Source organism: Calidris pugnax, unplaced genomic scaffold (assembly GCF_001431845.1).
Source record: "Calidris pugnax isolate Ruff unplaced genomic scaffold, ASM143184v1 scaffold60, whole genome shotgun sequence".
Classification (NCBI taxonomy): domain Eukaryota; kingdom Metazoa; phylum Chordata; class Aves; order Charadriiformes; family Scolopacidae; genus Calidris; species Calidris pugnax.
In genome coordinates, this window is record NW_015090831.1 from 5,956,282 (window position 1) to 5,981,583 (window position 25,302).

At 38.9% G+C, this 25,302-nt stretch overlaps 1 protein-coding gene across 1 annotated transcript in view; it reads left to right on the forward strand.

Moving 5' to 3' along the window:
- Positions 1-25,302, forward strand: part of TMEM163 (transmembrane protein 163) — a 103,581-nt gene that overhangs the window by 47,992 nt on the left and 30,287 nt on the right. The window contains exons 3-4 of the mRNA XM_014941197.1: positions 11,367-11,410; positions 12,555-12,646. Coding sequence (XP_014796683.1) covers positions 11,367-11,410; positions 12,555-12,646 — 136 coding nt within the window. The remainder of the gene's footprint in view (positions 1-11,366; positions 11,411-12,554; positions 12,647-25,302) is intronic.

The window sequence follows — 25,302 nt, forward strand, 5'->3', positions numbered from 1 at the left end:
ATATGTGTCTTATCTCTGAAATTGATAGGGATGGTGAAAAAGGCTGTGAAGATGACTAACTATTTTTCAATGACCAAAGCTTTTCAGATAAAACCTTCCTTGTTTTCATATTTCTAAGGTCATTAAAATGCTCAGAGCGCGAACGTTTAATATGAGACTAAATGTCATGAGTGTGAATTTCTTCTGGTTTTGTCTTCACGCACCATGTTCCATTCTTTGCATATTCAGAAAAAGCCATGCATAGAGAAATTAATATAAGCCTCTGGTTTTGTGTTTGCTTTTTTGGTTGTTTTTTTTGTTTTGTTTTGTTTTTTATTCTTTGGGGTTTTGGTTTTTTGTTTGTTTTTTGATTTTTTTTTTGTTTGGTTGGATGGTTTTTTTTGGTTTTGTTTGTTTGTTTTGTGTTGGGTTTTTTGGTTTTTTTTTTTGGTTTTTTTTTTGGTTTTTTAAAGTTGTTTTTTTTGTTTTGTTTTGTTTTTTATTCTTTGGGTTTTTGGTTTTTTGTTTGTTTTTTGATTTTTTTTTTGTTTGGTTGGATGGTTTTTTTTGGTTTTGTTTGTTTGTTTTGTGTTGGGTTTTTTGGTTTTTTTTTTTGGTTTTTTTTTTGGTTTTTTAAATTATGTTAGGGAAAACCTGTCAATCTTTGCATTATTACTCTGCTCTTTTGTGTTCCTACTGACAGTAGGACTTGGTTGTACCATTGGCCAGTGTAGGAGGTTCTGGGGAAGGCACTGGTTCCTGTATAGAGCAGAACAGTGGATTCTCAAGCAGCAGACCCTGTACCACTCTGTGTGGGGTTGACCTACATCAGATCATGCTCTTGTCTCCTCTGGCTTCCAGGTTAGAGTGGGCATTCCTTGTCCCAGGATCCTTGTCCCAGGATCAGGCACAGATGGGTTCCAGCCAGGGTAACAGCCTTAGATTTCTCAATCACAAATGTGTATGTGCAGAGGATTTATTCTAATTCTGTTTGTCTTCCTTGAGAACAGAATTGCAGAACTGAACCACCTGTTCGTTGAGGGAGGAACCAGATAAAAATACCAAAGAAAGTGACAAGCAAATATCTTATTTTACCTTCATTCCTTCTGACAGATTTCCTGTTGCATTTGTGTGATTTTTGAAAAAAAATAGAAAACAGATATATCATTACGCTAGAAATTGTTAAAAAAAAAAAGAAAAAAAGAGTATCAACCTGTCTATATATTCTCATTTACCTGAGTCTGAATGTAGTTTTTAATACCTCTTTCTCATAATTATTTTGGGTGTCTAAATTATTGGGTCTCCAACTGACGATTTTGTGTGGATTCATTTTTCTGTGTTCCAAATTCAGGACCTTTCAAAGGTATCTAAAATGGAGGGTGCTTAAAATAGTCACCTTTGCACTCCTGGGTCTCACTGCATTTGTGTTTGGGAGGTTTCAGCAGGACAAAAATGAGCCTGTAATAACCCATTGATGGGGCTACACTCATCACATCAGTTTCAGGAATTCTAATTACATTATAATAATGCAAGTTAAAGGGCAATACAAAATTATTTTCAGCATGAATGTTTTTCAGCAGTACTGCTGTATTTCTGGGCAAAAGGAAGTCTGCTTTGATTATCAGGAGTCTGTTGAAATACTTCTAGTATAAAAATAGAGTATCTTAAGCTGTGGGAATGCCATAAAGATCATGTGGATCATTTCTAATTGGGTTACCACTTTCTGTAGTTAAAAGTTTGCATTTCTAAAAGTTAAGGCAGTGCTTCAAGAATGTGAAATAACATAGAAGGCAGATGATAATACTAAACAGTTTATTCAAATAGATAAGATATTCATGGTGCCTGCTGTCACTCTTTGTAGAATTACTAGATGCTTCCATATGGTAAAATGATTTTCCCTGTGTGTAACATTCTGAAGCGTGGAAGTACTGTCATCCCATTTTATTGATAAGAATCCTTAAAAAGGGAATGTTTAAGGGTTTTGGCGAAAGTTACTTAGTAAGACAGGATGGTGTATGAGTCTGTGCCAACCACCCAGCCCCAGCTGCCTTTTCAATTATACTTTTTCCTGTTGTTCTGGCTATTAAACTTATTCTGTTTCCTTATCTGTGAAAAAGGGAGACTACTCTAGTTGTTTTCATTTATTTTTTGAGGTAATTGTAAATATATGTCTAGAATGACCTCGAAAAATATAGCTCTCTACACACATATAATGAATGAAAAAGTTAAAATCCATTAAATAAAATAGAATAGAATCTAATTTATTTGGAAAATTTTCCATGATAAATACAAATTTTTAAAATTCATTGCTGCATCCTTTGAGCTGCTTAAAATTTTACTGAAATTCTAGGAAAAGAGGACCTTTGCTCAAAAATTTGTGTTCACATGCAACTCCAGTGAAAATATTATTATCTGGCAGGGTTCTATTTGTTTATAACTAGAAAATTCACCTGTGTTATATTGTGGATAGGAGATGCTAAGAAAGGGCTCTTAATGTGAAAAAAGTGAAAATTTAGCTGGTGCTTTTGTGGACTGGTTTTAAATGTTTACCATGGCTAAAATGTGTTTCTTTTCTCTAAATTTAAAGAACACCAGGAAGAATCCAACTTGAGTAGACAAACCACGATAGACTATTTTTTTTTTTAAAAAATCTAATATAAGGTGGGGGATAGTTGGGACTGCTAGAAAGAAATCTGATATGTGACAAAGCGAACTAAATCCTCTCTTGGTCTAAATCCTCCATGTTGCATTTTGGTCAACCAATGTCTATGGAGCAGAGGTTATACTGTAGTATAATTCCAGTTATTTAATGCTGGGTTATGTTTCTCTGCTGATGTGTGGATTTTGAACCTGAAATATCAACCAATGAAATACTGTTTGTCTGCACTGTAAGGCCTGTGGTTTGAATCTTTGTAGTGTGCTGAGAATTAGGTTTTATGATGGTGGACAATTATGTACTTTCAAACTGGACTTATTTGGGTTTTTTTACCAGCAGCACTGATGATTTGTTTTAATGCTTTTCATGCCTGATGTATCACAACTGCTGAAAATGCAACTCACAGTCAAGTTTGAAATAGTAGCATAAAAATATGGAAAAAAAAGGGGATGCTGAATCTGGAGGTGCTTGGCATTTGGACTTTTCTGATGTATTTAATTCAGTTTAAATTTGGAAAACTTCAAGTTAAACATCTTTTTAACTTTAAATCACTAGGCTTCTTTACAATAAGGGAGACAAATAACCAGTGTTGGGGGGTGCAGTTCTCACTGGTTATGTTCTTTTAAATGTGCTTATGTTCTGAATAAGAGCTAATTGACAAGAATTTTTTCACATAGACACCAATACATAGCACAAACAATGACATTCATATGTTTTTGTTGGTTGTGCTGCAATTAGCCTGAATCCTTGCGTGTAAATTCTATGTTAATACATCCGAGCTGTAGCTTGTGTAAGATATCATTCTTTAAATATATTTTTGAAAGGATCTTTTCATCTTTCTAATGTGACCACAGGACAGGATCTTACCAGAACCTGAGAATAATAGTAGTATTTCAGCTCTTTTATTAACAATTCAAAACCTTCAATGACTGGTAAAAATATTTAGCCTGTGTCCAAGCTGTTCCAGGTTTGGGTAGACATGTATAAAATATGAGTTCAGTCTTTGAAGCTTCCAGAAACCCATTTAAGTCACATAAGTGTTTTCAAACCTTCACCTCACTCTTCTGGCATATTCTCTTAAATTAGGTAAAACCTGCTTTAAAGCAACTGGCCAAACTCCCAAGAATTATTTTTTTATGCTGTGTAGAACCTGAATACCTCTCTGCTAGCTTTGCCTCCAGTCAGTAAAACACAAAATATGGGAGAAATTTTGCTTTTGGAGAGTCTCGTATGTCATTAAATCTCGATAACCTTCATTTGGATGCAGCGAGTTACAAGTCTTGGCCACAGGGCTTTAGGAACAGCTGTTGAGTGTGTCTGGTACCACTCAACATTTCTGGTCGTTTGGGACTTTTTTTGCCAAGTTGTCACTCATTCCTTGGCCCTGTCCAGGGCCAAACTGCTTCCTTTGGCTTTGGAAGTTTCAGGCTTGAAATCACAAAGCCTGTAGATGGTAGGTATAAGCTGCAAAAGCTTCCCTGGTAAATGTGCGGTTACGGGTATTTGCAACATTCTAGACCATTTCAGTTGTTATATTTGGAGTCGGGGCATCAATAATACAGAGTTTCTTTAAAAGACAATGTGCTTTAATGTCGTTACACTGAGTTATTTTGGGTGATTCAAGTGACCCCATTTGAAATATAACAGATTAAACTGTGCACCTGTATATTCAGTTGCAGAGAGTTTGTACTGTGTGCCTGGAAGGAAAACTACTGTGTTTCTTACAGACCTTCAGGTTGTTTTATTTCTATTCTTAAATGCAAATGTAAGCATTTAGTATCCTGATAAAGCTCAACTGGAGCTACAACATATGGGCCCTCTTTTAGTTCCTGCCCCCTGGAAAGCCAAAACTGAACAAAAATACCACTTCTCCTTTTTTCCGATGTATTTGTGTTCTTTTTTTGAGGTGGTGTGGTTTGAAAACAGAAGGTTGGCAGCTGAGAGAGGAAGCTCAGGAGTGTGAGAAGCAGCGGGATGCCGGACAGGAGGGGTCCTGCTTTCTCCCAGCTCCCTGCTCGGCACGGGGATTGCACATCCTCTCATATTGCCCCTCTGGGGACTTTTGAGCAATCCTGGAAATGACTCTTAATTCTGCCTTATTGGGGTTGCCTGCTTTCTGGTTTTACAAAAAGCTTTCCCTAAATAAAAGATTTCTTGTGTTCATTTCTAACTGTGCTGGGAAGTGATGTACAAAATTGACTGCTTTGGTATATTTGGCTGAGCTTTTTTTAGTGTTATACTCACTGAATGGTGGCAGTGAAGGCTTCTAGTGTATAGAAGATACCTCAGCAGCTATTAAAAGAGAGCCCAGGCATTGTATTTTCTGAGATCAGGAATAGATTTAATCTCGGTGAATGTGTGTCTCTATCATTCAGTGTTTGCTTGTTTGTTTTTTTTTTTTTTTTTTTTTTTTTTTTTTGAATTTTACTGTTACGCTCTTGGGACTGTCTACTGTATATTGTAGAGGAAGCTGGTTCCCTGTTTTCTCCACATGAATAATTTTTTCGTCATTTGATAAATTCTATCCTGTTTTTTGTAGTAGGATTGCTTCATAGTTCAGGATTGTGCAGTCCTGCCCGGTTGCCCAGTCTGTTCTGTTTGTTTGTGGGACATGCCAGGGGAGGCTTGGGTGCTCTTTCCATAGTAAATGGGAAGATGAAAGTGAATTAACCAGGAAACTAAGTAAGCTTTAGGTCTGGGCTGCTTGGCTGTTCTTTGCACCATGGCATAATGAATAATCGGTCTGGGAAAACTACATCCCTGCTGCCTGCGTGAAAACCAACACTGTGAGTATTTAACCCCTGAAACAGAACTCTTCTGATCTTTTACCATGGGGCACTGATGCAGCCACAAGACAAATATAATCAGAAAACATTTAAACGATGGGAATTAAGGGAGAAATGATGTTTAATTCTTCGCAAGAACCACAAAAAATAGATTTTTAAAAAATCCTGAAATTGAAGCATTGAAAAATTAATGATTTAAGATAGAAAATCCTGAAGTTTTCAAAGGAAAACTCTTGCAACAGCCCTGAAATTCTACTCTTTCTGTAAAAAGAAATGAGGAGAATCTTCAGCGGATTCACAGTGTTGTAGTTCACAGTAGTAAATGAAGTTATGGAAGTTTGCAGCTGCTAAAAATTTGACCGCTACAATTGATGAAAAAAGCCCCCCCAAAATATTAACTGAGCAGTAGACAAGGAAAGAGAGATACTTCTGGAAAGCTCTACCACTACCAATAACTGAGTTTGTTACCAGACTGAATCTGCAAAGATTTTTAGGTTATCTTGAAGATTTGTTTTTGTTATGGAGGGAGTAAAGTAAATTGTGATTAAATAGTAGATAGAGTCACTTGTTCATGTCAAGGATCTCAGACCTTAAAAAAATTGAAGAAAAAGGTAAAGTTAATTAATAGTTTTGGTGGGATTGCACTTTCTTTTTGAAGGAAGGGAGCAGTAAATCCTAGCTTCCTTCCCCTTGTTGCTTTTGTAGACATTTAGAAGGCAGAAGTTTCAGCCTTACAGGGCCCTACAGTCCAGAGGACGGTAGAGACCGACTGGAAGGTGCAGTCGTTGCTCTGAAGTGTGTAGAATTTGTACAGAAAACAAAGTCAGAAACTGGAAAACCAAGAAGCTTGAGAAAAGTGGTTTCTTGGCCTAACAGTGGTGCCCCAGGCAGTAGCGGAGCTGAGGACATGACATCCAGCTCCTCTCGAGCTCCCTTCACCGCGTCACATCCCACTGCGGAGTCTTCCCCAAGGACAGAAGTCTCCTAGGGCTTTGCTGCAGCTCATTCTGCACAGAGTCACTGTGACACCCTTCAGGCAGGTGGAAAAATGAACCCTCTTAGGGACTTCTTTGCAGATCAATCACAAATTCTAAAGATCCAGGTTTAATATACATTAAACTTATGCTTCTACTTGGTAGATGCATACCTAACAGTATAATGGTATTGCTCAGAAGTAAGGGTCTTTACCATTTTAATGTAATTATGAACTGGGGAAATGAGGTGAAGATTTTATATAGATAGGGTTGGTACAGTTATTCCAATGACTTGGGGATAGAAATATGATGGAGGAACATGACACTGATGGATAGCACTGGATCTGCCCATGTAGATTAGTTGTCTGGCAGACTTGTGTCTGAGAGATTGGATGTTTAGCAGCCATCTGTAGCTACTGTGCTGATTGCAGAAATTTTGGGCATGTGCGTAAAAATCCATAAATTTTGCTCTACTAGAATTTTGGGGAGGGGAGAAGATGCCTGGGGAAATGTATGTGTACATGTTGGTCCTGGTCCATAACGTTTTTTACAAGTATCAATGGCATCAGAGTCATGTCTGTTCTCTGCCTTCAGTTGTTGTGAGGGATTTTTAGAAAGTATTACTCATTTGGTTTTCTCTTGGAATGGATTTATTTTGAAATGTTTATTATAACATTAGTTTTTGATGTTTTACCAACAGCGGGCAATGAAAACAGACTGTATTTCAGTTTCACTTCTGATTCAGAAAAACTTCCAGTTCGTCTTGCTTGTGACTCTGTACAACCCGCAAGATATGCATGGTAATATATATAGAAATAACTCAACACTTTCAGTGATGTTCAGATCGCTGACCTGATTTCTGCTAAATGCAGGCCATTTGCTTTGAAGCCATGCTATTTTATGTGCTGACATCCAGGTGTGACTTTCAAAAAGACTAATTTCAAAGCAAACATGGATGGAGTGATTGTCCCATCAAGTGAAGCTTCCTAAAAATAGTTTTCCCTCTCTGAGTAGGTAAGAAGAGATTTTTATGACAGGAGGAGAAGCTCCTTGTATGTACCATCTCTCATTTGTAACCAGACTGGTCCTGGAGATCTCTGGGAGAACTGGAGGTGGACTTAATTTTCTGTCCTTTTTCTTGCCCCCTACATTTGCACATAAAGATACCAGGGTGCTCTCCCAGTGCAGAGAAGGAAAGGAGAGGCCCAGAGTCACTGCGGGGTCCGGGCTCTCCAGGAACACATTTTAAATGGATTATACCTGGCAAAGGCTGATGAGAGACAAGATGGCTGAAGAGAGTTAAATTGGAATGATTTTGTACCGTTAGAGCCCTAGTCATAGAATCACAGAATGGTTTGGTTTGGAAGGGACCTTCAAGATCCTCTGAAGGGCAGGGACACCTCCCACCAGACCAGGTTGCTCAAAGCCCCATCCAGCCTGACCTTGAACACCTCCAGGGATGGGGCATCCACAGCTTCTCTGGACAACCTGTGCCAGTGTCTCACCACCCTCATAATGTAAAGTTTCTTCCTGTTATCTAATTCTAATCTCCCTTCTTTCAGTTTAAAGCCGTTACCCCTTGTCCTATCACTACATGCCCTTGTAAAAAGTCCCTCTCTAGCTTTCTTGTAGGCCCCTTTTGGGTATTGGAACTCTGCTATAAGGTCTCCCCAGAGCCTTCTCATCTCCAGGCCGAACAGGCCCAACTCTCTCAGTCTGTCCTCAAAGGGGAGGTGCTCCAGCCCTCTGAGCATCTCCATGCCCCTCCTCTGGACCCATTCCAACAGGTCCATGTCCTTCTTGTGCTGAGATGCAGTACTCCAGATGGGGACTCACCAGAGCAGAGTAGAGGGGCAAAATCCCCTCCCTCATAGTCATGATTTTTCTGAGACACATGGAAATGAATCACCCCCTTATTTTGTTGAGGGTAGAATGTGTGGGAATGGGGGTATTTTTCTTTATTTGGGATCACTTTGGAAGGGGGGAAGGAACTAGAGCAAAATGTGACCTATAGGTTGGCAGACTTCACAAACTGATGTCTCTGTGCAGGTGGAGGCAGGGGTAGATCTGTGGCTTACTGTGCTGGCTCTATTTTTAGTTTCTGACTGCTTGCAAGTTCCGTTTACAAATGTCAGGAAAATGCATTAGGATTATCTGCTTTATTGTAGAGGTAATAAAATGCTGTCCAATTTAGCCAATAAAATAGCTAAAAGCAGGCTCCCACTGTCATGGCAGTGTAGCTGCTACATGGAGACAGTGGCTCCACAGGATTTTGAAGCTGCCTGCTCTGTTCTTTCCTCATTGCTTGTTTCCTCCTATTGTACTGATTCACTATGGAGATTAGGAATCTCTGGGCTTTTTTTTACACCAGTGGCTCATCTGTGAATGTGAAGGAAGGTGAGGGTTCAGCAAAAGCTCTTTGATCATTCCTGCAGCGATGTACATTGCTCCTGGAGCACAGCAATGAAACTGGAGGCATAAAGACCCCTGGTTATTAATTTGTCTAGGGGTCTCAAGTTCTTGGATGCTAAGAAATCTAAGAAGTCCCTAAACATCCTTCCAGCTTCAGTGCCTCAAATGGGAGCCAGTCGTTGTCTTTAGAGGCTGTGATCAGTCTGTGGCAACCTGTATTGGTTGGTACCCTCTATGCCAATATTGCAGTTGCTTTCTCTGCCATAGAGCCTAGACTCACAGACAAACATCCCATTTAAGCTGGGGTGACTTACTGGTGAGCTTTCTACCTGTACTTATCAGCTGGAAGTATTAGTGTGCTTAAGTCAGGGCTGAAGGTGCTTTAACAGTGTTATTTGACACTGAAAGAAAGACAAATGGGTTATTTTTCCCATTAGAAAAGCAGTATGTAAATAAACAATACAAAATATATATCTTTCCTGTCCCTAAATGGTCATTACTACTTTTATTATGGCCTTCTAATATTGCAGGTTAATATTGTAGGGTCCTTGGAAAGTCTTTTCTCCAACCATATTCTCTAGCTTGCAAAAATGTTTAAGCAGATTTGTGACACTGTTGGTTAATACTTGTTTTTCATGACTGTTTTAGATAGCTCAGGCCAAACAGATTGTGTGCTAGTGCTGTGGATATTCACTGAATAGATAAAAATAAAGGCAGTTCTCATGCTAGAGACCTTATGCTTTAAATACACCAAATATGTCCCCTAAAGCATTCTTAAGGTGTGGCTGTCTGTATAAACTTCATCACCTGTTGAAATGATATCTTCATTTTTAAGGGCACCATAGAGTTAATTTGTTGAAATCTGGATTACAGTGGGGAAAAAAGCTGGTAATTCAGTAAAAACAGAGGAGCTAATTCCAGTACAGAGGCAGGCTAGAAATAGAAGTAGGGTAAAAGTGTGGCTTTGAACTGCATCATATAAAAGCACTAACGACAGGAACATTGCAAACTTGTGTGTACCTGTGAATGCTGATTTTTTTTTTTAATGCAAGTTCTGCAGTTTTTGAAACTGTATGGCTCTAAGGAGGAATGCAATGAAAATTTGATAGGTGATAGATTATTATGCAGGGAAGTGTTTAAATTTGCAGCTGGATCACTGCAAGCCAGTGTCAGCTTGTCAAGTCTAGCTCTTGCCTGGGAAGTCAGACCAAGATATATAGCTTCTTTTTTCACCTAGGAGATAAAGTGTGGGAAATCATGATTTAACAATGAGAGGGAGATGTAAATCTGTACTAACTGTTTCAGCACTCTCCAACTCGGAGAAAATGTGAGTCTGGAAATGAACTTGATGACTTTTCTTGGTGCTTTGGCCGACTGTAATGACAAAGGCCAAATATTTGTGATATCTGGCATGCTTGTGGCCACAGCTGTGTCTTAGATCAATAAGACAAGGCTTATTTTTTCAAGATTTTCATTTCTGTTTATCCAGATAAGTGCCACAGAGCTGCAGCTTGCTATTACTGAAAAGAACAGTCAAACCATTAGCGGCTCTGTTCTGCCAAGCTGTTCTAATGAATACTGGAATACTGCAAATTAGATATTGTGGTTGTCAGCCTAAGATTGACAAAGTTGTTGATGAGTCCGGTTTTGGTTTTTTTTTTAGTTCAAGTACTTTTATTTTTACAAAAATGTATTTTTCTTAGTAAGTTAGCTGATATTTGTTCATAAAAGAGTAGTAAAATTAATACTTTTAGGCTTTATTCCATGAAGTCCCATCTCCAGGTGGTGGCCTCTTTCATTGCTGCCTGCTTCTTCCCTGGTATTCCTCTGGGCTACTGAAAGGTATTTTTCCTTGCACAGTACCTCCTAGACTTGGGAACTGTGAGATGATAGAATTAGGATGCACAGAGTACAATAAAATGATTTTTTTTTTTTTTTTTTCTTAGATGTTACCCCATTTTTAAAATCTCATTTATTTTCTTAGAGGCAGTATGCAGTCAAAATCAGAGCTGGTCATAATTTTTCCTGCTAATGCTTTTTCCATTGGAAATCAGTGATCTGATGGAATGTGAAGTATTTTTTTAGGCTGTGTGAATTACCCTTGGGCTTTTTGTCAAAAAGATGGCAGTCAAGAAGTCTGGGTGGGCCTGCACAGTGTGCTGTCAGCCAGTCCAGGTGGAGTTTGGCGCCTCACTGGAGCATGGAGCACTTTGAGACATGAGAAGTTTTCTTAGAGTTTCAAATTGTGTTTTCAACATATTTTTACTCAAAACTGTGTCTGAAATGCAGCATGTTTCATAAACAGACTGTTTCTGAATGCTATGCCAAGGTCTGCCCCATTATGATTTTGGAAGAAAGGAAAGCATCTCTCGAGTGACCTAACCATTTCCTGCAGCACAAGGCCTTGTAGTCCTTTTTCAAGTGTCAAGTCATTCTAGTGAGAATTGGGTAAAACTAAGCCCATGTGTTGAAAATAGTTTTATAACTCTTGGACAAGAGAAGAAAAAAAGATATAAAAAAGATCTAAAGTGATTCTAAATAGTATTTTCTTTCCTTTAGCTGTCTCCGTAATGAGATACAGTGCATCATCATTTGGATTTGCTGTAAGTAGAGATACAATTTAAATATTCTCTACCTTTTTTTTTCATTGGCTTTTTCTGAACATGAATTACTGTATTTTTTCTTCCTGTAAGTTCAAAACAAGTTGTGCAAAGTCAATGATGGATTAGAAAGAAAATATTGTTGAAGTCATACCTTGGAGATGATAGTAGATACTTTTTCATTATACTTTTTCAGAAAAGGCTACTAAGTCTTATAGTGGAGTTAATACCAATATAATCTCATCATTGATAGATATTATCCACCAGATACGGTTTTTCTTCTACAAAATGTCTCAGTTTAATCAGTTCTGTTGTTGAACTTGATCCAGATTCTGAAGTTCCTTTCTGAACTTTGTGTGACCCTTTTCCTGTTGAAGGCTATGGTAAAACTCCAAATGACTTGGGGATGACAGCTTTCCTCTCTAGTAGTTGCCATGACTTTCCTGATCAGAGGCAGAGCAAAAAATTCCCAACGACAAGCAAAATGACTCATGTCAAATAATTTGTCTTTTGCTTTCAAATTTGAAGGCTATATTGAGTCTGTGGAAAGTTTGACCTAAGCATGAATGTTCTTATAGTGGGACAAGCCTGCTTTTTGGTGTTACCTGACATCATGGCTTCATTAACTGAAAATACAAACAGTTTTGCCGATGATGCAGAGTAACATGAAATCTGGATACAATGGGATTTTGGGGAAAAAAAAGAGATGGTATTTGCTTGGTTTGAAACAAAACCTTCTATTGCAGAAAATTAGTCACTTTGCAGGAAAAAGAAATGCTTGTCAGGCATTTTCAAACACTTCCTTTTTAGAGTCTTTGCATAAAAATCATATTAATATTTTAACTCTTGTGGTGCCACAGTGGCACATTGTGGTGGAGTTTTTTTCTTCACTTCTCCGCAGGTGATAGATTACAAATAAAAAATTTTTAATCTCTTCATTGACTTCCTGAGCTCAGAAGTGTATCATTGTGCAATAATACATGGCAAAAATGTGAAAATCAATTTAATAAATGTTAAGTCCTGCTTTCATCACAGTGGTTTATTTGAAGCAGCTTTGTGCCTGTGCAGATAAGACAGTAAATGCATTACTGTTAGTACAGGGCACGTTCCATGGCCCCCAAAACAATTGACTCTGTGTCTCTTTCAGTTCGATGCTACGCTGGATGTTTTGTCATCAGCGATTGTTTTGTGGCGTTACAGCAACGCAGCTGCTGTGCATTCTGCACACAGGGAGTATATGTAAGTACACTTAATTACTTTTGGCTTTGGTAGAGGCCTGCAGAGCTTTTGCTGTCAAGCTGTGATGCTACAGATTCCAGAGCTTTGACAAAAAACATTTTGTCATGTCAGCAAGTATTCTTTCCTTCTGCCAACTTACTGTTTGGTCCCAAACATGCAGCCTTTCTTTACACAAACCTCCCTGTGATTGTGGTTTTGAGTTTCTTTTTAGCCAAGATAGTAATTGTTTGGGCTCTGCGATTTTTTTCACCTGCAGCATCTGTAGCAAATGAAGTGTATTTGCAATCTATAATGGATTTGTAAGTCTTGTATTTTGCATCTTACTCCGTTATTCTTACTAGAGTATGTTTTTTAAATCACTGCTTGTGTTATATTTGTGCGTCCCTTAACAAGATTGGAACATGAACCCCTTCTCTTTGAATGTAAATTGCTTCAACTGCTAGTGATATTATTAGAAGTTGAGATTTCAGAACATCTGATAAGATTGAGCCTGTATTAGTGATATGAAAGTAGGGTGCCATAGTTTATTGTAACAGCTGAGAGAGAGACGCACCCTTTTTATTACAGAACTATTGCTGTTTTGGTAAGTAAGAGTATATCAATACTTGCATATCTTCTTTATGGAAAAAAGTATATGCTTGCATAGTAGGCATATTTAATGCTTGTTATATAGATTCTGTGGGAAAAAAAAAAGTCCTTAATTTGCAGTGCAATATTGATCACAGTGGAAATTACATTCTGCATCATTGTGCAGCATTTCTATTGTCAATGCATGTCATAGCTGGGAAGATCAGGTGAAGATGGGTTCAAGAGTTGTTCCAGCTAGTGCATAAAGAAGACTTTAACCTCCCACTAAAGTTTTGGGTACCTCTAGATGGAGAATTGCAGTACACTTGTCTGCTTTGGTTTTGTTCTGTGCTGCCATTGCCAATCCCATCTGGTTTGTTTGAAGATAGTTCAACTATCCCCTGGAATAAACTACAATTTTACAATGAAGGGGGATAATGTAGTTTTTGTTCTGAAACATTAATGAAGTCCCTTCTACAAGCCGGATGAAAGCTGGTAGGATCAAGTGAAAAAAAACAAACACACGAATGGGACTGTAACTTGTCTTCATAGTCCTTTCCTAAAAACTAAGAAAACAATAAGCAGTATTTTTACATGCATTAACTCAGGCTCAGGCAACAGCTTGCCAGCGCTGTAAGTTCCTTTCTGGCAGGGCTCCATATTTAACAGTTTGGAATAAAAGGCCATAGAAGATTGATGCAGCATTGATTCATAAAAATAAATCCAGAAACATGTGATTAAAATTAGTCTTCCTGCACAAATTTGGAGATCTTAACAGACATTTCCTGAGTATCTTGCTTTTGTGGGCGTCCACAGAGATTCCTGTCAACATTCAATTAACATATTTTTGAAATCTCCTTCTGTTGAGTTTTTTCAAATGAACCTTGTAAAGTACTTTATAGAGAAAATAAATCCCAATACAAAAGAAGAATCAACATATCCCTATGGCTAAGCCAGTGAAGTGAACAAGCAAAGTAGTAAACACATTTTCCTGCTTTTTATGCTCATTTTTAATTTGCTTTCATATAATCCCTCTGCTTTACATAAGGCTAAATTAAGTCAATGAATTACTTGCCGTGCCCTCTCCTTGAAGACAGCTGAGGTCACATGATGAGATCAGTACTGAGTGAAGGAATGTTGCCATATGCTGGGAATATGAATCACTGGGTAGGCAGTCTGGTTATCCCTCCACTTCTAGAATTGACAGGAGAATCGTCGTGCTACTGACAAGCAAAGAGGTGGTTGTGTCTCTTAAGGCAATTCTCACTGTGTCAGATTTTTGAGGGAGGCACATTTCTAATTTCCTGTGGTGTTTAATCAAGCTCTTGCTTGGAAGACCGCACGCAATTATTTTTCCTCTACGCTGGGAAGATGTTGCATGACTCCTCCTGGCTGCTTGCTTTCCTTGTAAATACTCTTTGTATCCTACGTGCCTGGAACTACACCTGGGTTTTTGCAGTCCTTGTTTGCTGTGTGCCAGTGGGGACATCTGCTCTTAGGCTCCTGGGCAGTGGCAGTCAGATGCAAATTCATATAGGTGCTCAGGTCATGCTGTGTGTTATTCTTCTGTGTGCCTCACCATTCTCTGCCTTAGTGCAGGAGCCTGTGCAAAACTCTGGGTTTCTGCAAAAAGTTTGCCGGAGTGACTTCGGTTTAGCTCCTTATTTAGAGGTCTCTCTTTTATTGGTTGAAATGTTCCGTTTGTCTCTGTTTCCCAACATATCGGAAAATAACCCGAGCTCCTGGACAAAAGCCATGGGGAATTGCCAATTAATTATGTATTGCAAATTTATAAAACTTCCCATTTCATACACTTGGCAGCAAGAGACTGATCCAAAACCTGTTGAAATCAGTGGAAAGAAAGCCTCTCATGGAAGGGCAACACTAGATCCAATCCTAAGTGTTGGACGTCATTGAGAGAGAACATAAAGATAGAATGAAAAACAAAACCCCAGAAAAAGACACAGAGAATACAGCCTGACTCATGATGTGCTATGAATTAAATGCTTAGAATAAATTGCTAAGATGTTAAAGAACTGCGTAATCTTAAGATGTAGCCATATGGAAGTTAGAGATGCAACATTTCATGGGCTGATACTCAGAATGAACAGCACAAAACTGCTTGCTGTGCCAAGTTCTGCTAAACTGAACCGATGCATTTCCATTTGACTTCAGGGGAATTGTAGTGCTGAAACTATCCTGAAAATTTGTCCTGCTGAGTTTCACTCAGTTTAATGGGTCTCAGTTTCACTAGATTGTTTGATTTCTCTCACAGGATGAGAAGGTGTACATGTGACCATAGTTATATGATGTACCTCTTTGTTGATTCTCATGGTGGTTCACATATACTAACTGCAAAGTATATTTTACCTTAACCTTTGCAATTTGCCCTTCTTGAAAATTCTCTGATATTGATGGCCTGAGAAGCTAAAGCTGGCAGGCTTTTCAAGTCTTTTATTGATGAGATTTTTTCTTAAGTCATCATGAAAAGACATACCTGTTTAGGTATGTCTTAAATTGTGATGAAATTATGATGAAATAATATTTCATGCTTTATTTTTAAATATACCAAGTGGCTTTGAAAGTATAATGAATATTCACCAAAATTGGGTATAAAGCCCTGTAAGTTTGTAGGCCATATGAGACACTGCTTGATTCTGCCTGGCTGGCTCATTAATGAAAGAGTGGGTAGGAGTGGGATGAATATTTGATGTGTTTGTTACTGGTCCTTTTTTGATAGCTTCGCACTTCACCATCTTTCTCGTTTGGCAGTCAAACAAAAGAGGGTAAAACAGGCTACTACATTTTCATGTACTTCAGAAGAGTGGCTGAAAGAATTGTGGGTCTTGAGGAACTGCAAAAATTGGGAAGGACTACAGGTACCTGGGAAGAGAGTCAGGGTGCCGAAATAACTCGAGAAATAATTTTGAATCTCAACAAAAGCTGAACATTTACAACCAAAATAAAAATCTTGCAATTCTCTATTTTTCTTTATAAGAGGAGAAACTAAGAGGAAGGAATGTACTCTGATGTAGCTGATAAACCAGAGACTGTAAAAATATAGTAGACCCACTACCTGTGTGCTTTGGGCCAGATACAGTTTGTTACTTCATGGTAAGAGTTTTGTGCAGTGCTCTGCTGTTGAATGGCTGGGGTTGGCAGGAACCTCTGGAGCTCATCAGTCCAACCCCCTGCTCAAATCAAGGTCAATTAGAGCAGGTTGTCAGGTAAGAGGTCTGAATCCAATCTTCTCTTTTGTGATTTGGGCATTGAACGATCACTGAACCATTCAAGATGTGCAAAGAAAGCCAAATGGTCCCTCTTCCTGCTGTCCATAATCAGAGTACAAATATTTTTGAATATTATCATAGAATGGTTTGGGGTTGGAAGGGACCTTCAAGATCATTGAGTTCCAACCCCCCTGCCATGGGCAGGGACACCTCCCACCAGACCAGGTTGCTCAAAGCCCCATCCAGCCTGGCCTTGAACCCCTCCAGGAATGGGGCAGCCACAGCTTCTCTGGGCAACCTTTTCCAGTATCTCACCCTCACAGGAAAGAATTTCTTCCTGATATTGTACCCTTTAGTAAATCTTTAGCAACATCATAGTTTATTGGGCTGCTGAAGCAAATCTAAGTTTTGTTGAAGGAAGAAATTTATTGAAATTGATGTAACAGGTTTTTTTCATGTACATAAATAGACCCAGCAAATAGCATAGAAGTAATTTCTTAATAGAAGACTGAAGCATTAGGGACCTGGAAAAAGGTCTTATGAGAGGCTGAACTGTTAATGAGCTATACAGCCAAAGGGCAGCTCCTGATAAATTCAGGAACGAAGGACATGGATTGGAGGGCTGCAACTGTGTGTGAGGAGAAAGTGAGAAATACCACCAAAAAAATGAAAGATCGAGGAAACAGAATCAGGAACTTCAGACACCCAGCCTTGTGAAAAAAGCTGTGAAAGATGGAGTTTTTTGTGTAGAGTTGGTTGGAGAGATCTCAAACCCGTGAACAAAGGAATCATCTCTTGTTTGATTCCTTCTGTTCAGGAAACTGGGCGTCACTCACGGTAAGTTAATAGGGTTAGTTGGCAGCAGCTCAGGTCAAATGGAGTAAAAGGAGTAGTATAAAGCAATATTCCTGTCATCACATTACAGAGCTACAATCTTGCTTTTCTCTGCAATCAGTGCAGGACTGAGTATCTGCTTATGCCTGGACACGTTCCTGTGCAACCTGCTCTAGGTGGACCTGCTTTGGCAGGGGGGTTGGACTAGATGATCTCCAGAGGCCCCTTCTAACCCCTTATCATTCGGTGATTCTGTGATGGGTTTTGTTTGAGCTTTTTGTTCAATATTGCAAGAACTAACTTTGTGCGGCATATTTTACATAGTGTTTCTTGACAGTTGCAGCTGGTGTTTATTATATATTATTTTGTTGATGGTACCAAGTTAAATTCTGTGTTTCCCAAGAACCAGTCTGTCAACATCTTTCTTAACTCAGTGCCAGAGTAAATAGGAAACCTTACTCATAATGAGCATGCTGGGTATAGCCAAGAGCAGAAAGCTCACATTTCTTTCACTGTCGAGTTGGTGAGGTTTTTTGATTGCATATGTCAGACTCCAGCTATTCTTTCTCTCATTACTGTAATAAGAAAATTAAATTGTATCATGGGCAAATAATTGCTAATGAACTCGCAGCATTCTGTGTTGCCATGGCATAGTACATAATGAATGCAGATATGGGTGGTGGGGTTTTTTCCTATATTGGTGAAGCTGTCATCCAAAACATTGGCAGTAGTATTAAAATAACAAGAATTATGTTGTGGCAGACAACAGTGCAGATATCTGTCATTTCCCCACCTACTGCTGAAAAAGCTGTTTGCCAGGAGAAAATAGCCATTGCTGTCCCCGGTGTGGCAGTGCATGATTCTGGAGTGCTCTGTAGGCAAGGTGGCACTTTACCTGCAACAGTAGGTGGCTTCAGTTATCTCTGTTCCTGCATTTATTTTGCCTATCTTTTCTCACCTTATGCTAGGTTTAAAAACAATGCATCAAGAATTGGGAAGGTCTTGCAGTCTTTGCAGGGTGTGTTCTCCCTGTCAGTCATCTTTTCACAGCATAAGCCTTGTATTCAGTTTTTGATTATAAGTAACTTCCCCAGGTAAATGGGGGAGTGCAACAAGTAGTTTTTCAAATAATGCTACAAATCTGTGGATATTTATCGAGGAGAAGGATACAGCTTTGAACAGTTTTGTTTTTATAATCTTGCACCCTCTTAGGCGTGTGACCTCTGGAGAAGCCTAGTGAAGTGATTGGAAACCCTTACCAGTTGCTTAGTTACCTTCTCTCTGGAATTTAGACTTAAGTAAACAGTACTAATAACATCATCTGTACAAGTCTGTGTATGGTAAGTAGATACCCACTCTGAACTGAATATACCTGAAGGAACCGTCCCTCCCCGTGGTGGTCTCATTGTCAGCACAGGTATCTGATGGACCGCTACTCCTTTGACACCTTGTCCTCCTGCTCTTTACTTTCTGGTACAACACATTTTTGGAAGACGGGGGAAACTGGGAGATGTACGTGGTGTCCTCCTTCAGTTGCTAGGGAGAACTGCTGTATGGCTTCATGAAATGATACCTTGCTGCTTTGCACCACGTTATCTCTTTGAATTGCAAATCTGCTTTTGCTCTATAGTCTCTTGTCCACTTGCTTATGGCCTGGGCCAGAGCACTCCAGAGGCTTTCATCTTTTGCTTTGAGGGTGATCACTGGAAATGACCTTTATTAATTTATGACTGTCCTGTGCTGATGCTGTAAAGAACTGTCACCATTGTCACTTCCTGGAGAGCCATGCTCGCTGGTGGAGGAAGTGGGTATGTCTCTGTGGCTGCCGGGCACGTGTGGGGAGTTTGTGTAAAGGCTTCTTTCTTACTGAGAAAATGTGGTGCCAGGTGGGACCCTAAGATGGAGGGAGCCTCTCCTTCCAAAGTGATCAAAATGCCTTTTTGTCCCTTCTTTATGTTCAGATGACACCACTGGAGAATATTTACCCCAGGGTCTGGTCATGGGGAGCCTTGCTGAAGTTATATTGCATATATGTGTATTACATTTACGCATGGAACATGGGGACCATGACGTATCCCATTCTTGCACCCAAAGCTTAAAGAGTTGGAAACTACTTTTTATGGGAGGAAATGAGTGTCATACTGCCAGGTTAGGTCCGGCTCTTCTTTCTTGTCCTCTGATTCAAATAAGAGAGCTTGCTGATCTGTGTGGTTGCAGGGTATAGTCTCTCTTGGTTCCCAGAATTAAACCCCCCTAATTTTCAGTATTAGTGCTGTATTTAAATTATCATGTGCAGATTGGCTCTGCTGCACTAGTTAGCCCGACTAAATGAGCACTGTCTATTTAGGTAGTGTTGAATGAAAATAATCCTCTCAATTCAGACCAAACATATCAGTCACATTGAAAAAACTGTGGATAATTTTATCTATGCCATACATACGAAAGAGACTCGAAGCACAGATGGCAAAATCCACACCTACCCACAGTTCAGGGCAAACCTCTGTGGCTGGAGGAAAAACTCTTGTCGTGAGTGAATGGAATAGCTGAGTTATCTGGAAAAACGTCAAATGCATGGAGATAGCCTACAAACTGCAAATATCTTAAGAACCTATCTCTGTGGCTCTCGTTTAGCTCTGAGCTACCATGAGTTGGTCCTCATGTGGCACATACATGTCTCTCCTACCCAGTGCAGAGTTTCCAAATAAGTATAAAAAAATAAGTATAGTTGGATATCTGCTTTACAGGAAGAGAAATATAGTTTCTTTTTAACCACATTCAAAATTTCTACACCATACTTTCCTTTGAAATATTTAGCCAAAATACTACATCCAGCTACAGTGCTAGATACAAATTTTAGAGGTGTTGAGCACAGTGCAGAGTTTCCAAATAAGTATAAAAAAAATATACTTGGATATCTGCTTTACAGGAGGAGAAATATAGTTTCTTTTTAACCACATACAAAATTTCTACACCATACTTTCCTCTGAAATATATAGCCAAAATACGACATCCAGATACAGTGCTAGATACAAATTTTAGAGGTGTTTCATTAGGTTGACTTGTTAAACTGCATTATTTCTTCATAAATCCATTATCCCATATTCAGGCAAAAGTGAAGCAATCATAAACTTTGCTCTTATCCAGGCAGAAATGCATGTATGCATACATTTATGCACGCACACACGCAAAATCCTCACACGTAGAATTTATATTAAATATGAAATTGCAAATGTATATATTTATACATTCTAAAATCTGTTTCTAAAAGTGTGGCATCTGTAGACTTGGCAGTGATTTTACTGGAGCTAGATCCAAAATCTATTTAATTTATGAAAGCCTTTTCTTTTACTTCACGGCTAGTTGATTAGGCACTATTTGTATATATTGCCTAGTATTTAAACATAGAGAGAGATATATATATATAAAATCAGGGATATGGTGGTGTTCTGTGCTGCGATTTGATGAGTGCCGTAAAAATAAGTATTATGGAAATTCTTAAAAGGCTTTAATTTCCAGTTTCAGGGGAATGACACAATCTCCCATTCTACAAGGCCAGGAGCATGGTTATAAGGCAGCTCTGCCATAAGTGTGACTGTACAGTCTGAGCAGACCAGGAACTAGAAAATGGGTCGTAAGAGTTTTCAAAATCTCTGAGTTGTAGAAATGCCTGTTAGCTTTTATTGGCAGATACTCAATACCTGGAGAATCGAATTATTTATGGCACTGTTGCCCCAGTTCAGCTGCGCGATTTTAAAGGATGTAAATGCACTGTTCTGCAGTGACTAGTTGAACTCCTGAGGATAATAAAATTTTTAGAAGGTCTATAACATTTTCAACATGAAACGGATCCCCATCATACCTAATCCGAGTCTCAGATATAAACAGCATTTCCCCTCCATGTTCTTTAAGAGGGGTTAGACCGTGTGATAATACAGTATATTTTTTTAATGTAATAAATGAGAAATCAGTTTTCAGTAATAAGTTGGACTATTACTTGAATTCTCTTTATTTTGCGATCTGGTTTGGAGGTTTTTTTTTTTTTTTTATGGTGAGAAAAAGGAGTAGCTGTGACGATGCCGATCTGGATTCTGGCAGTTGGAGGTGGATTATGGAACATGTGTGATGAACAGCATGCCCACTTCATTCCTTTTAAAGCGCATCTCAAAGGGAGTCTATTCCCTCTTCACCCAGCAACAGGCAGGTGTAAATACTCTGAAAAGCTGTGATTATGTACGGTTTGGTGTCCAAGCCCTCCTCAGTAACTAAACCTGATGATAAATAAGCTACACTATGAACATAAACAATTAATGTAGCTGTCTAATTGGACACAAAGAAGCTTAAGATTAGCAGAGAGCATGACAAAGAAGCAGGAATCTCAAGGCTGAGGCTGATGTTGCATCTTTTGGCTGTGTATTGCAGTAATATGACACAGTGGCTAGTAATTGTTCTCTTTAGAGCAACCCTTTAATGGGCTTAAGAGGCAGATTTTACAGTCTTCACGGTTCTGGGTGTCACCCTAATGAGAAATGTGGCTGGACTTCTCTCAGCAATATTGCAGAGCGCGTAGCAAGGAACAAATATTAGTGAATGGCTGCATTCTTCATTTTAATGCCTCTTTTTTAATGGATGGCCAGCAGAGCTTGTGGCCCAGCGTGCTGCAGACCAAACAGCCCCTTTCCTGCCACGGAAACAAGGTACCCAGCCACAGAGAACTTCACTGTTACCTGCCCCTGCTGTGTCTGGGGTGTGTGCAGGGGTGGCTTTGGCTGCTCCTCACCCAGCAAAACCTCCCAGGCAATTCCCCTGCGTGTTGTGCACATGACTTCCCCTGAATGATTCCATATGTGATATTCACTCTGTCACCCTCTAATAGTAAAATCCTTTCAAATCATAGGGAAACAGGAATTAGCACATTTATGGTTTCTATTACGCTAATTACTTTTGTTATTTAAATTTTTTCTTACTTAAACTCCAGAGGTTTCATTAGTGGGTTTATTCAGATACTCAATCCTGTATCCATCATAAAACTGATTTGCTCAGCTCTGCTGAAAAAGCTCACGATACTCCTGGGTTTAGAGCTCATCTTGCTCTTATTGGCCTGCAGCTCATTTTAATGCTAAGTTCCAGTTCCTTGCAAAGTAATAGTTTTAACACTACCTCTTCACTCCAGCGGTGAAAACAGCCTGTAGAGATTTTAACGTTTCTTTTTCTGTGGGCTATTAGGAGCCATTAGTGCTGAAAGATCTTGACAGAGCCTGCAGAGAGAAAGATTTTGTGAATAAAAATTCATAGGATCATAGGATAATTCAGGTTGGAAGGGACCTCAGGAGGTCTGTAGCCCAGGCTCTTGCTCAAAGCAGAGTCAGCTGTGAGATCAGAATAGGTTACTCACAACTTTATCCAGTCAGGTCTTGAAACCTTCCAAGGATGGAGACTCTGCAACCTCTCTGGGCAAACTGTTCCACTGTTCCCATGGTGGGAAACTCATTTCTCTTAGAATAATATATCATGGTAAGATTCTTAACAATCAAGAAAATACAGATTTAAAATAAACTAGAGTAAACCAGCTCTTGGAAGGCAACACAATTGTATGCAGAAATTAGGAATATTATCTTTTATTTATAAGTATTGTAGCTGCCAGAGGGTTAGATGAGCAACTAAAGCTTGTTTTGATGGCAGCTTTGAAATGTGAAAATATAGTTTCTACCTCAAGAATATTAACAGAAATGCTAGTGGTTTACAATGACTTTTTTCACAGTTTTCTTTGTCACATTTATCTCTGTAGCTCTGCTGAAATTATTAAAATGCTTTTTATTAATAAGGTAAGCAATGTTTTCAATGAATAAGGTAGGTAATCTTGATATAGGAGATTATTTTTTTTTAATGATGAGAACAATCAATCACTGGAACATCCTCCCCAGGGGTGTGATAGAGTCCCCATCGCAGGAGACTTTCAAGGTGCCATTGGACAGGGTGCCAGGGTGCTGGATAATCTCATCTAGGCTTCCTTTCCCTTGAAAGGTTGGACCAGATGATTTTTTGAGGTCCCTTCTGGCCTGGGCTGTTCTATGGTTCTGAGAGGTTCTTTATGCTGGTGAAAGTAATAAAAAAAACAAATAACCATTTAATCAAAAATGATCAAGTAATCTGAGATAGAGAAATGCATTAAAAATTGGGAGAACAGAGCAGTATTTGACAAGAAGGTTAGGTTTTTAATATTGCATTTTAGCTGTATCATATGTTAACAAAACTGGGAAGTAATTAGACTGCTACTGACAGTCTTGTTTTATTCCACACAGAGTCATCTCATTTCAGGGACTATTTTAATGAACTTGAACTGTGGTGGTAAAATAGGTTCTGGGATGTAACAGACGTGCTACCGCGTACGTGAGACCCCTTTCCCTCCCCGCCACCCCAAAAACAACTGTCTCTCCGAGCTGTTAAGAGAAAGTTAACACATTTTTGCAGATTGTATTCCTATGCATCGCTAATTCTTTCTGAATCTTAATTCTGTTGCTCAACCTTTGCAGCCCACGAGAGCAGATTGACTCGAGCAGAGTAATTACCAAGAGCTTCATTACAAACCCTTGTTGGTACCGTGTTAGTATATTCCATTTGCCAGAAAGAGAGCAGGATGATAATTAAGACGGGAAGCCTCTTGCAGTGGCTATTTTATAGCAGTCGGTTGATAGGAGGAAAACTGTTATCGGTCATCCTTGAGTAGCTTACCCCAGACCTCTTTTGAGGTAGTGTATTGCAGAGCTTGTCACTGGGGATGTATTTTGTAACTTTATTATCTATTTATTTTTTACAAAATGTTACAGAACAAGTAGCTGGGAGTCTAAAATCTACAGCCTTACTTCAGGCTGGCTGCTGCTTACCCTTTGGCTGGGATGGGTCAACTCATGTAAAGAGTGTGGCAAGAGCCAAGCTAAAGGTAAAATCCTTTTGTTACACTGACGATTAGTCACCAGAGATCTGGCTGAGACTAGACTTTAGTTCTGCGATGGAAATGTTACGGAATTTTAGGCTTATCACTACCTGTAGGGAATTGTAACAAGTAATTACAAATCTAAGACAGAATTAAGGATGAACCCACGAATTAGAAGGCTGTTTTGCTGTGTCTGCTAGATGCAAATTAATTCAATAGTTGGGCTTTTTTTCCTTAGGAAATTAATTTTGTCATAAAAGAGGAAAAAAAATGTTAAATTACTAATAACAGCTTGAAAATTGCCAGGTTTTGGAGATGGAACTGTCTAAATCTCAGTACTTTTCAGAGCTACTTGCTTAAAAGCCATTAACTTATGCAAAGTAACAAATTCTTGATTAAGGGAAAGACTGTCAAGTGCTTACAGTGATAGATTTCCTTTTCTGGTTGCCTTATGAGTTGTGAGAATTTGTCATCAAAATGAAGGATTGCATCTATTAAAGCTCCGTACAGGGAATGTGTTACAGAAAAGATGAGGTGGGAGCTGTATGTCCTGTAATACCATTACACTCATCTTATTTTTATGGGTGTGATTGCAAATACCCAGGACTGGTGTAATGCAAAATGGATATTTATAGAGTTGTAAAAATATAAACAGTTTGTATATGGGTTGTGGTAGAATGTCTTTTGGAAATTGTCTGGTTGTAGCACACCCAGAACCAAGCTTTAGATTGGAGACATGAGTTTAGTTTTTAGGATTTAGACGTAATCGTGTTTCTGAATTCCACTACAAGTGAACTAGCAGTAACTGAAGCTCGAAAGCTGTATAAAAGTCTTTGGCAGTTTTGAAAGTCCAAATAATTTCATTTTCAATGCCTGAGGCTCTGGTACAACTGATTTAACAGTATGTTTCATCTGTGATAAAGATATACTGAAGAGTTGACAGAATCGATGAGTTCATTTTCTAAGACAATGAATTATACTTTATATTATCTTCTGGATTTTCAATAGGAATACTTCATCAAAAACACATCAAGAAGTATCTTTGGCAGATCATACCCTACTGCAAGCTAAAGAAGACTTGGTGGTTTCACTCT